This window comes from Grammomys surdaster, unplaced genomic scaffold, assembly GCF_004785775.1.
Source record: "Grammomys surdaster isolate TR1022 unplaced genomic scaffold, NIH_TR_1.0 136, whole genome shotgun sequence".
Taxonomy (NCBI): Eukaryota; Metazoa; Chordata; class Mammalia; order Rodentia; family Muridae; genus Grammomys; species Grammomys surdaster.
In genome coordinates this window covers 14,477,431-14,489,270 of record NW_021604594.1, presented here as the reverse complement: position 1 = coordinate 14,489,270, position 11,840 = coordinate 14,477,431, and the positions used below count along the sequence as shown (strand labels likewise).

General features: G+C 34.9%; 1 protein-coding gene across 2 annotated transcripts in view; it reads left to right on the top strand.

Annotated features, from left to right (window-relative positions):
• Ubr3 (ubiquitin protein ligase E3 component n-recognin 3) overlaps positions 1–11,840 on the top strand; it is a 145,784-nt gene that overhangs the window by 112,714 nt on the left and 21,230 nt on the right. For both annotated transcript variants that reach the window (XM_028762877.1, XM_028762876.1), the window contains exons 30-32: positions 3,027–3,112; positions 6,302–6,407; positions 8,202–8,305. In XM_028762877.1, coding sequence (XP_028618710.1) covers positions 3,027–3,112; positions 6,302–6,407; positions 8,202–8,305 — 296 coding nt within the window. The remainder of the gene's footprint in view (positions 1–3,026; positions 3,113–6,301; positions 6,408–8,201; positions 8,306–11,840) is intronic.

Below are 11,840 nucleotides of genomic sequence, written 5' to 3'. Positions count from 1 at the left end.
TGTGTGTGTGTGTGTGTGTGTGTATGTGCGCATATGTGTGTGTGCATATGAGTGTGTGTAGCCTACAGTTGATGTGGAGTTTCTTCTTCAGTCACTTAACCTGGAGCTTTCTGTTTTGGTACCTCACTAGCCCCTTGCTCTGGGATTCTCTCTCTTCAGTTCCTGAATGCTGGGCTTTCAGATGGTCTGGTAAATCTATCTGGCCTTATGTAGGTATACAAGTTCTGCTTGCAAGGCAAGCACTGTACCCACTGAGCCATCTCCCTAGTCTTACATGGCTCTTTGTTTGTTTGTTTCTGTTTTTAATAAAGCATATTGGTAAGTATCATTAGGAATTTAGACACTAAGACATGGTTGCTTAAGCAACATTGTATATAAAACAGAATAAAATAAGTTCTACAAATGTTATTTTGGTAAAATGCAATAGAACTTCAAAAGGGAATATAAATGAATTAAAACATAATATATGAAATATCTATTTCCTCTCTCAGAAAGGCTTCCTAGAAGAGCTGTGTCTTTATTCTAGGCTCGCAACCCAACAGAGAAACTTTTGCTTAATGAAGTGGCTGGTTCAAGGCCTCAGATCTGTTCTCTAAAATCTTTGTACTTTCTATTGTTCCAGTTTGATTTGATATTCTCTCCCTCCCTCCTTTCCTCCCTCCTTCCCTCCCTCCCTCCCTCCCTCCTTCCCCCCTCCCTCCCCCCTTCCCCCCCCCCTCCCCCCCCCCCCCCGCCCTCCCTCCATCCCCCTCCCCACCTCCCTTCCCCCCGCCCCCCGTCCCTCCCCCCTCTTTCTCTCTCTCTCTCTCTGTGCGTGCGTGCCCATGTGCCCGTGTGTGTGTGTACCTGCACTTTTGCTTTTCAGATAAAAATAACAGTAAGAAGGGGGACATAACAGGAACACAAACTTTGGACATGGATAAAGGGCTGATGTATAGTTAAAGCAGTTTTTAATGCTTGGTGTATCTAAGTCCACAGTGAAAGCCTTCTACAGTCTTTGAAATGTAGAGGTTTTCTCTGCTGCCAAATTCAGTGGGTATGTTTGTGATAGAAAGTGCAGAAGACAGAATCTACTTTTCTTTTAGAATAAAAAGCGTAAAAACTTCACTTCCAATTATGCTTATTTTTGTATTATTTATTCAGGAAAGAAAAACAGATTGCTGTGATTTTTCAACAGTGGAATGTAATAGGGGACACACGCCCTCCTGGGTGGCTTAGTCTAGTGAGTTTTAAAGTTTGGGTGGAAATGAAGCAATACAATGTTGATGGTTAGGGCCTCTGACATTGATTTTTTTTTTTAAGTTCTAAATATTATTCATTAACTTTTTGTATAGTTTTATAAAATGAAATAGAAATGTTGCATAGAACATCTTCCAGCCATATTTTAAAATAATGTCAGACTTAATAGATTTATTTTCTTTAGAATAAAATTGATAATAACTTATTTGTCATCCATTAAAGTATATTTGGTGATCCAATAAACAGAATTGTTGTTATAATTTAGTGACATTTTTATAAATATAGTGAGATGAAAGTTTACATTCTGGTTCTGACATTGATTTGTAAGATTTGTTTGTATATTTGGTTGGTACTTTAAGAAGTGCTATCTAGGAAATCATAGTTTTTATAAGAGAATATAGCCATTAATTTTTTTCTACAGATTAGGCAACAGAAGATTTGTGAAAACAAAATATATTGATCTCATTTATATTCCCTTGATGAAGGAACACATGCTGGTCTCCGCGCTCGCTTTCTGTCCACTAGTATGAAATCCTTGTCCCTGCTTCCTTGCTGGTAGGTTTTTAGAAGTTCAGTGAGCATTGCAAATCGCCTGAAGGGTGGAAAATTCCCTTGTCACACAGATGCCCTTATCAGCAACAGCCAGATGGAGCTCTGAGCAGGAACATTATCCATGTTACAGTACATCTTCCCCACCCTGAGAAGATGATGAAACCATTCTGTTAGAAATGGGTGGCAAATGTACAGACTCAGAAATATTGCTATTTTAAACTTTTTATGTTATATGTGAAATATCATTTTAAAATATAGCCAAAACCAGTTTAAATGTTTTGTTTTTAAATAAAATAGGATGTAGTCTTTCTTGAATTTGCAGCAGAGAGTAAACTGGAAGTCTCACCTCTCTTTATGGTGGGGGTGGAGGTGGGTGGGTGTTTCATTAGCATATTTTGGTTATAAACTAGCTAATTCAGTTTTGTTTGTTGAAAATAAATATTTAAGGTGTTATGGTTGAAATACAGCACAGTTGAAGTTATAACTCAAATTTTATTTTTTATTTTGGTAAAATTGTTCTATTGTTACTCTGAGCATTTCGGTTTTACATAGGTTTGCTTTTGAAACATCAATTTACTCATAGTTGCTATTTGGTAAGCTAATAAATGCTAAATGCCTTGTAATTTCAGATGTTTGTAAGCAGTACTGATCTTTACCACTATCAATAATTACACAATATATTTTAATAAAACTGAAATTATAGAAATCCATAAAAGAGACCATGATTAATTATGTGTTGATCACAGTCACTTCAGTGTTGATGGTTTTGTTTCATGATACTAATTTCCAGATACCATCTAATCTCCAACAAATGAAAACCATTTCCTTGTTAGAAAAATCAGTTTGCCTTGTATTTTTTAATGACAGTAATTATCTACCTGGTGGCTGACAGTTGAAGTACATATTTTTCATCAAATTTATATATAGGCTTATAAGTATGTTGCAGGGATTTTTGTTGTTAAGACCCAGGTTTTAGTTTGCAAGTGACTGAGACTTTGCAACAATTCCATAGTTGTATGTGTAATTCTTTTACAGGTTTAAATTTAAACATCTAAGAAAGATGGATAAATTATTACTTTTTAATTGCTAAGTATAAGAAAAAAACATACTTTATAAACTGTGCTTTTGCAAGTAATAAAGTTGAATTGTTTATTTCCCACCTTTGACTGAAGTATGTCAGTAAAAACAGTCTTCCAAGCCTATAGCTGAGATAGATTTGAATACTTTGCTTACAGAACCAACTTGGAACTGGAACTGATTCATAGAGGAGGCAGTCTATGCTCAGGCGGTGCAAGCACAGCTGGTAAAAGATCTTGTTTGAGTAAGTACCAAACAGTGTTAGATTATAGAAGACTTCTATTTATGTCAGTTTTGAAAGCCTGTATAGGCAAAGTGGTCATTCAGTGTTTTGTTTTCCATCAAATTCTGTTCATATAAGTTCAATTTCCAAAGTAATAAATGTTTAAAATGCTACTATCCTTAGAAAAGCAATGTGAATATTTAACCTTTTTATATTGTGATTGGTCAGCAATATAAATGTCTAATTGATCAGATTTACATAAATATATTATTTTCAGGAATAAAAAATTCAAGTTTTTGAAAGAAATTTTACATTGTTACTTAAAACATAGTCTTATAAAGATAATTATATTGTTTATAGATTTCTATTACATTGTTATTAATTAATGAGATTGTGCTATATTTTGCTATATATGTACTAAATATATTAAAATTATACCTGATTCTTTTATGTATATGCTTTACATTATAGACATAATTCTTTAACACCATTAGTAAAGATATCCTAAGAGAGGCTTAATTTACAGCTCACACTAGGTTTTTCATGAATATGACTTTTCATGTGTGTTGACTCATTGTTTAGAGAATTGATGTGAATACTAGGAGTAATGTTACTTAATGTCACAATATAGTTCATTATTAGCCCAAATTGCTAGCGTTGAAATGTTACCTAAGGTGCTGGCATAGAAAATTAAACTTTTTTAGAATATATAGTATATTGAAAATGAATATATTTTCTTAAACACTAAAAATAATATCCAATAGCAATACATATCAGCCTTTAAAAAATATATATATATATAAATTTAAACTATATATAAATAAAAAATTATATAATTTTGAAAAGATATGTATTAGGGTTGATTTAAAAGCAAAATACCTTACTTAAAATTTGTACCATAAAAATACAAATATGAAATTTTGATAAAGTTATTTATAATTTTTTTAATGTTTATCATATATTTGGATATTTTATTTTGTGCTACCACTTGGCTTCTAGAATATAAGATTCAAGAAGCTTTTTTTTTTTTTTAACTGAGTGTTTAGTCACCTCTAATGCATGCTTTTAAACTGTATGTGTACTCTGTGATATAATAATATGTTTTAAATGGGCAACTGTTAAGATGAAGAAAGTATAGTTTATACTATGTTTGAGTTAGTATATGGTACAGTTACATAAGATTTAATAGTTTGGTACTATTCTAGAAAGTATTGTTTAGAAGGTTTCCAGTAAAGGCTTTTGGGGTTTTTGTACATTTTTCTTCTAAGACATTTACATTTATTCAGAGGCTTAGAATTAGTGAATTTATCTGTAATCTTGACACTAGTGAATAGAATAGAATTCTAGTGGCTTTTTCTCAAGTTCTTTGGCTTCCAGTTGTTTTCCTCTCTTTCTTACTACTGATTCCCATCCAGTGCTGCTCCTGATTCCTAAGTCAGACCTCAAGGTCTCCTTATCCACCAGGTCTGCTAGACACAGGACACTGTGTACAGCACATGAGACTGGTTCTTGGCTATTGATTGTAAGATGAATTGTTGCCTATGACTATTGTTCTAGGAATTTTAAGGGTGGGAATTATTTCTGTATGGAACTAGTGAAGCTTTTGTGGATAATAACAAGGCTTTGAAAGATAATGAGAAAGCTTCTGTTGCAAATTAGGCAAAGAAGAATTTCACATCTGTCTGACTTCAATAGATGTAGGACCAAGCAAATGTAAAAATTAAGATATAACTTTTTATTAAGAGAAAGTTTGTGTTAATGTTTATTCTGTTTACTTCTTTATTAAAATGATTGGCAAGTAGTTATGAAACTCCACAGATTCTGGTGACATTAAATAAAACTTTCAGGTTTTTCTTTGCCAGAAGTAGAAATTGTTGAAGCCATTGGAAGGTACACTGGATAGTTATTAGTATCAGAGCATCATGTGAGAGACATTATCTCTTGGCAGGAAAATAAACACTCTTCTATACCTAGATCTGAGACTCTCTGCCTATTACTGTAGCTGGGAAGCCACAGTTCACATCTCAAGTGGATTCTATGGTTTCACCAAAATTAAATTTTGGACACTAGGAATCTAGCTCAATGGTAGAGCACCAAAAACAACAACAACAACAACAACAACAACAACAACAACAACAAAATGGAACACAAAACTAGCTTAAACTTTAGTCAAAAAAGCTAAGGTAACCTCTAGTTCTAACACTTTGATTTGGGAAGTTCTAACCTAATGTAGATATAATTCATGATCTATGTTAAATAACTTCTGTCTGTGTATGCTGTTTACAACAGCAATTTAAAATGTATAGACAACTTAAAATAGTTTAATTATTCAAAGAATGAAGAGAGTGAGTGAGGGAGAGATTCTCCAAAGAAGAACTTCACTTTCATCTGAACTGCTAAGGATATCTTGCCCATAATACCCAGGAAGGGAGTTGAAGGTAGCAAACTGGAGCTAGGAAATGACTTCAATGCTGAGAAGTACAAACTGATATAGCTGCAGCATGAAATGAAGGTAAAACAGGTCCATAGCAGATGAGGAAAGCAGACCACTTGTGAGTGAAGATTGAGCATAAGGACATGCTTAAATTTTATTAGGAATCATGGGAGTTATGGTTAGAACACCGTAGATGGAAAAGAAGTGATTGCAGCTTATGATGGCCAGTCTTGGTTTGCTGGTTGGTTTTTGTCAACTTGACACAAACCTAGACATATCTGGGAAGAGGGGATCTTAATTGAGAACATTTCTTTATAAGGTTGGCCTATAGGCAACTCTGTAGACATTTTCGTGGTTAGTGTTTGGTGTCAGAGGGCTCAGCTCATTGGGGCGGTGCCACCCCTGGCGAGGTGATTCTGGATGGTGTATCAAGCAGACTGAGCAAGCCATGGAGAGCAAGCCAGTAAGCAGTGTTCTTCCATGGCTTCTGCTTCACTTCCTGCTTCCAGGTTCCTGCCTTGACTTTTCTCACTGATGGAGTGTTACCTGAGAGTTGTAAGATAAACCCTTTCCTCCCCAAAGTGCTTTTGTCACAACAAGAAAAACCTAAGCAAGACATGGGTTAAACTTGATTAATTATAATGACTGATCAAATTAAAAGGATTGTATTTCCTTAGTAAAACTACTAGAAAAAAAGTAACTAGAACATTTGAGAACATTTTGTTCTGGAAGAATTATATCAACTTTCTCATCTCCCCTCCCCCCAATTCATTTAGATCAGCTGTTCCACGTATTAGCCTTGCACATGCGGCTTTATACCATTGATTCTGAGTATAATCCATGGAAAAAACTCACCCAGTTGGTGGAAGATATGAATTCACAGTAAGTATTATTGAAAGATTAAAAATAGTTAAAATCCTTTTTAGAAATATAGTTGTTAAATTTAAAAATGGTATTAAATTTCTATATGAATATGTTTCCTTATAAAACATTAAGAGTACAATAACATTTAAAACACTTCACCATTATACTGTCTCTAAAAATTATACAAAAGTTTCTGCCAAGTGAGACAATCTTTTGAGGGATCCTTTTGGCTTTATGCAAGTGAAGCACTCAACTAGAAGTACATAGAGACTGGTTGCTACTTTATGTCACAATTTGATCAGTGGGTTCACTTAGCCTTTCACTCTTCCTTATAAGATCCTTATTACTCTCCTTCTGATGGTTTACGAACTGCTGGTGGTCCTCACGGAGTCCTTTATTTTATTAGGTATCATAAGATAGTAATAGAGAAGAATCTGCTCATCCGATATGTATTAGCCGGATTGTTTCTGTAAAGAACTTTCTTATATGGGCAGTTTGTTGGCTCTGAAATATAATATTGTGGTAGGATGAGTGCTTGATTCTTTCCCAGTTTATAAACTTTGAAGGTAATGAGTTAGTGGTCTGACAGCTCCCATTGATGACCGGTAAGTTGTACTTAATATTTTTTATATATGTAATGTGCTTCATTTCATTTTAGTCATTCTTTTCGCTTCACATTGTTCCTTTCTAGTTTAGAGAGAATCCTTCTAGTTTGGCTATTGCACATTTGACATGTTATATATAGTATTTCATAATATCTTTGTTTCCTGGTAGCATTCATTTTGAACACAGTTCACTTTATACCTGGAATTGCCCTTTCTCTGTGTTATTCTCGAATAATACTTAGAAACCTGGGTCTTACGGGGCCTAACACAGCTACTGGGTTATCATTGTTTGTAGGCCATTTCTGCCTGCTTGCCTGCCTAGCTTTCTGCCTGCCTGTCCATCCATCCACCTACCCACCCACCTATCCATCCTTTCTTTCTTTGTAAGATTTACTTTCTATATTTATATGGGTTTGAGTGAATGTATGCCATCCGTGTGTGTCTACTCATAGAGGTCGGGTGAGGGTGTCAGATTTCCTATAGCTAGAGTTATGGGAGAGTAGTGAGCTGCCTGACATAAGTTCTGGGAACCAACCTGGGTCCTCTGGAAGAAAGGCCAGTGTTCATAATTATCGAGCCATCTCTCCAGTCCTCTCTCTTCTTTTCTCTTTTTCTTTCTTAAGGATTAAAGATCTTGAGTTCTTACTGGTATTTCTAATTCAGGCATATTGTAATATTGCAAAGCTTTTAAGTCATAGCATCTTGTCATTTTAATCTTTTTTGTTCTTAAAAACCTTTATTTATATTAATGTAATTACTCATTTGCATAACTTGATTTTAAATGTCACTATTACTGTTAAACATAAATTAGGTTACTTCATTGGTATAAACAAGTAACTTAAAGCAAAGTTGCTTGACAAAAGCAACTTGAAGAAGATTTATTTCATTTGTAGTTTAAGAGCACAGCTTGTCTTGTGGGGAGTGGCTCAGTGTTAAATTAGTTTCTGTAATTTCAGTGTCACATTAATGCAGCACAGGTGTTTAACTTTGGTAAGGCTTACTAAAGTTCTTATGTAATGTTTTCAAGTTAGACAAAGGGGGAATGTATGCATTACCAAAACAATCACAGTATTAGTAAAGCAAAATATGGCCATCAAGCACTTCTGTTAAGATTTCTTTCTTGTTTTGTAGACATACATGTTATATGTGAAATGAATTAGAAAGATATGCAGTACTCTAGAATGTGACCATGCAGTTTTTCTTTTAGGATGGGGAATGAAGACCATCAGCCTGAAGTTCCAATCCTTTATCATGATGTGACATCCCTTCTGCTCATCCAGATCTTAATGATGCCACAACCCTTACGTAAAGGTAGGTCTTTAATTCAGACGCTCAGATTACTTTTGGAATATTAGGGACAAGTAGGACATCTAGGCTGATAGAATGATGGTGAGAATGACGAGAAAAGCTGTAACTAAGCAGTGAAGACCAGCCTTAGATGTGGTGGGGCAGCTGTGCACAGGCTGGACTGAATCTAGCAGAGGAAGCACTGCTCTTCACTCCCTCTGGTTCTCTCCCGTTACTCCTTCCCTACAGACTAATAGGACAAGGTGCTCTGTGTGTCTGCTTCCTTTTTAGGAGGGACTCTTCCTCAAACTGTAAATCACGTAAAATCTTTCTTTAAAAAAAAAAAAGAAAGAAAAAAAATTTTTAAATGAAAAGTAGTATATTATTAGTAATATATTTTAATCACAGCCAGGAAGGTGAGAGAGAAATAAAGGTGTTTTTTTTTAATTGTCAGTTTATGTATTTGTCAGCAAGATGTTAAAATGTCTGAGGAAAGTACCTTAAATATTGTTTTTTTTTTAAAAAAATTGAAGTATTAATGTAAAAGAAAATTTGAAAAACAGCAAAGTATCACCTTTAATATCTCCACCAAATCTACATGTACACAGTAGGTAATTTCAGTTCTATTAAAAATGCATTATCCTATCATTTTAAATTAGTGTCAGCATCATAACATTTGATGAACAACTTTAATATTAAATTAGCAACATTTTAAGTGTTGCTCCATAGTTTTCATTGGTTTTCCTTTAAAGCATTTAAAATATTTTGCCAGCTAATAAGCTTTCTTTTGTTTTGAAAAATTGATTTATTGCTTTATTTTGTTTTGGGGTAGGGTATTATTATATAGTACTACCTAATCTGGAACTTTCTATATAGACAGGTTGGCCCAGAACTCAGAGATGCCCCTGCTTATGCTTCTTGAGTGCTAGGATTAATGGTGTGCTCCACCATGCCTAGCCTTGTTTTGCAAGTTGTAAGTTACAGTGTAATGTTGGTGTAAAATATTTCCCATGGAAAATGTTTTTTGTGTATATTTCAGTTTTAATACAATAATTTAATAAAATCAACCTAGGGGTAAGAAGTAATCATTTATTTTTTATTTTTTTCAAGGACTTATTTATTTATGTATTTATTTATTTATTTATTTATTTTATTTATATGAGTATACTGTAGCTGTATTCAGACACACCAGAGGAGGGCATCAGATTTCATTACAGATGACTGTGAGCCACCATGTGGTTGCTGGGAATTGAACTCAGGACCTCTGAAAGAGCAGTCAGTGCTCTTAACCGCTGAGCCATCTCTCCAGCCCCAAATCATTTATTTTAAGTATAGACAAATTACAATATTTCAAGTAAATTATATTTGGAAAATGGTAAAGTGTCATTAATATGCAAATCACATTCATAGCAATTCTTTGTGTGAATTTTGGTTTAATTTTTGTTGTTGTTTTGTTTTGTTTTTTTGTTTGTTTTTTCGAGACAGGGTTTCTCTGTGTAGTCCTGGCTGTCCTGGAAGTCACTCTGTAGACTAGGCTGGCCTCGAACTCAGAAATCCGCCTGCCTCTGCCTCCCAAGGGCTGGGATTAAAGGGGTGTGCCACCACCGCTCAGCTTTTTTGTTTTTGTTGATGTTTATTTTTTGCAAGATACAGTTTTTCTATGCAGCCCTGGCTGTCCTGGAACTCGATCTGTAGACCAGGTTGGCCTCTAACTCAGGATTTACCTCCCTCTGCCTTGCAAGTGCTGGGATTAAATACACATGCCACAACACTTGGCTTGATTTAATATTTTAATTACAACATTCACATAGCAGACAGTGTGCTGCTTAGACATCTTTACAGTTATGATTCCACTGGCATGTAATACATCATTACCTTTACTAAGTTCCAAAAAAATTTAATCAACACAAAAGGAATGACTATTAGTAGCTACTTACCATATTCTCCTTTAAACATACGTTAGGTATTTTTAATATTGTTTTTGTGGGATTGACTATAGCTATGGATTTATCCATTTATTTTATAGACCTTAAACCCTAAATTTGTCAAATAACCTAATTCAGTCTCTTTGCAAAATAAATATTAAATTCTTTAATATGTATATATGTATGGGGTAATTTTTGGTTAGTTTTTATCAGTTTAGGGAAACATACTAGGGCTCATGGCAGCTTATTCTAATGTATTCAAATAATACACAATGTATCATATTTTAACCTACAAAAAGTTGCTTTGCCTTATATTTTAAGTATTTCAATATACATTTCCCTTATAGGGATAGTTTTATCATATAAACCTGAGGACCTAAAAGGGAAGGCACTTGCTGTGTAGAAGGAGTTATGGACAGGACCGAATAGCACAGGACCGAATCTGAATGCCTGCCTCATGTAGCTGCTGGGTCGTTTTCAGAAAGGACTGTTGGCCTTAGCACTTGCCCAAAGACAGGAGAGAGTTCAGTGTGCTGAGACGTTTGATCCTACAGATTCTTATTCAGTAGAAACAAACCCTAACGTTGTATTCTAAGACAAGTTAAGAAACTTGGATTTTCTTGGTTAAATAAATGGATTATACTAGATTTATAATATTACTAAATGACCCTTAAATCATTCCTTAATATTATTTAAACATGGTTTTGTGAGCAGATTTAATAAGCAAATGCTGGTTTACTGCTGAGTTGTGAAGTCATTGTCTACTTTGGTCAAAAAGCATGTTTAAATTTTCATTGTGATTCTGTGTACCCATGAGGTCACATGTGCATTGAATCTGGTACAGGTTAGAAGAAAACCTGCAAGACTGAGCTCTCTTCCTTTTGCAGTGGGGGTCTGGGGAGGAAATTCATCATCAGTCTTAGTGGAAAGCACCTTTACCTCCTGAGCCACTTCACAGGCCCAAGAAATGTTTAGTGAACACCTATTGTGTGCCATGTTGAGACACTGCTTCTTTACTGGATACTAGAAATGCAAAGATGAATAAAATGTGGACTTTGCCCTTGGGACTCAGTAGATGATTATCTAGTAGTCATTAAATTTACCAGTAGTTAGATTAGTTCCAAAACTTGTACTTTAAAATTTTATAATAATTTGTGGTGTTTATCTGGGATAGTCTTTCTATCATTGTGACAAAGTACTGGGATAGATAATCAGCTTTAAAAGAAGAGTTATTGTGGTTCACAGAGAGTCCACCGTTGGCTTTATCTCACTGCTTTTGGGCCTGTGGCAAGGTAGTACTGTGGTGGAAGGCTGTAGTAGATGAAGCTGCTTCATGGTGTCCATGAATCAGGTATAAGAGGAAAAGGGGACAGAGTCCCAGTATCCCTTTTACTGGTGCACCCTGTCACCTCCCACTGCTGCCACAGTCTGGCAACCAAGCCTTTGTGGGATGCTTAATATCCAAGCTGTAATTCTATTTCTACAAAACTGTCAAGTATTTAAAAGAACAAAACCAAGCAGCACTGGGATTATATAGTGTTCTTTTCTTTTCTTGTTTTTCTCCTCCTTCCTTCCTTCCTTCCTTCCTTCCTTCCTTCCTTCCTTCCTTCCTTCCTTCCTTCCCTCCCTCCCTC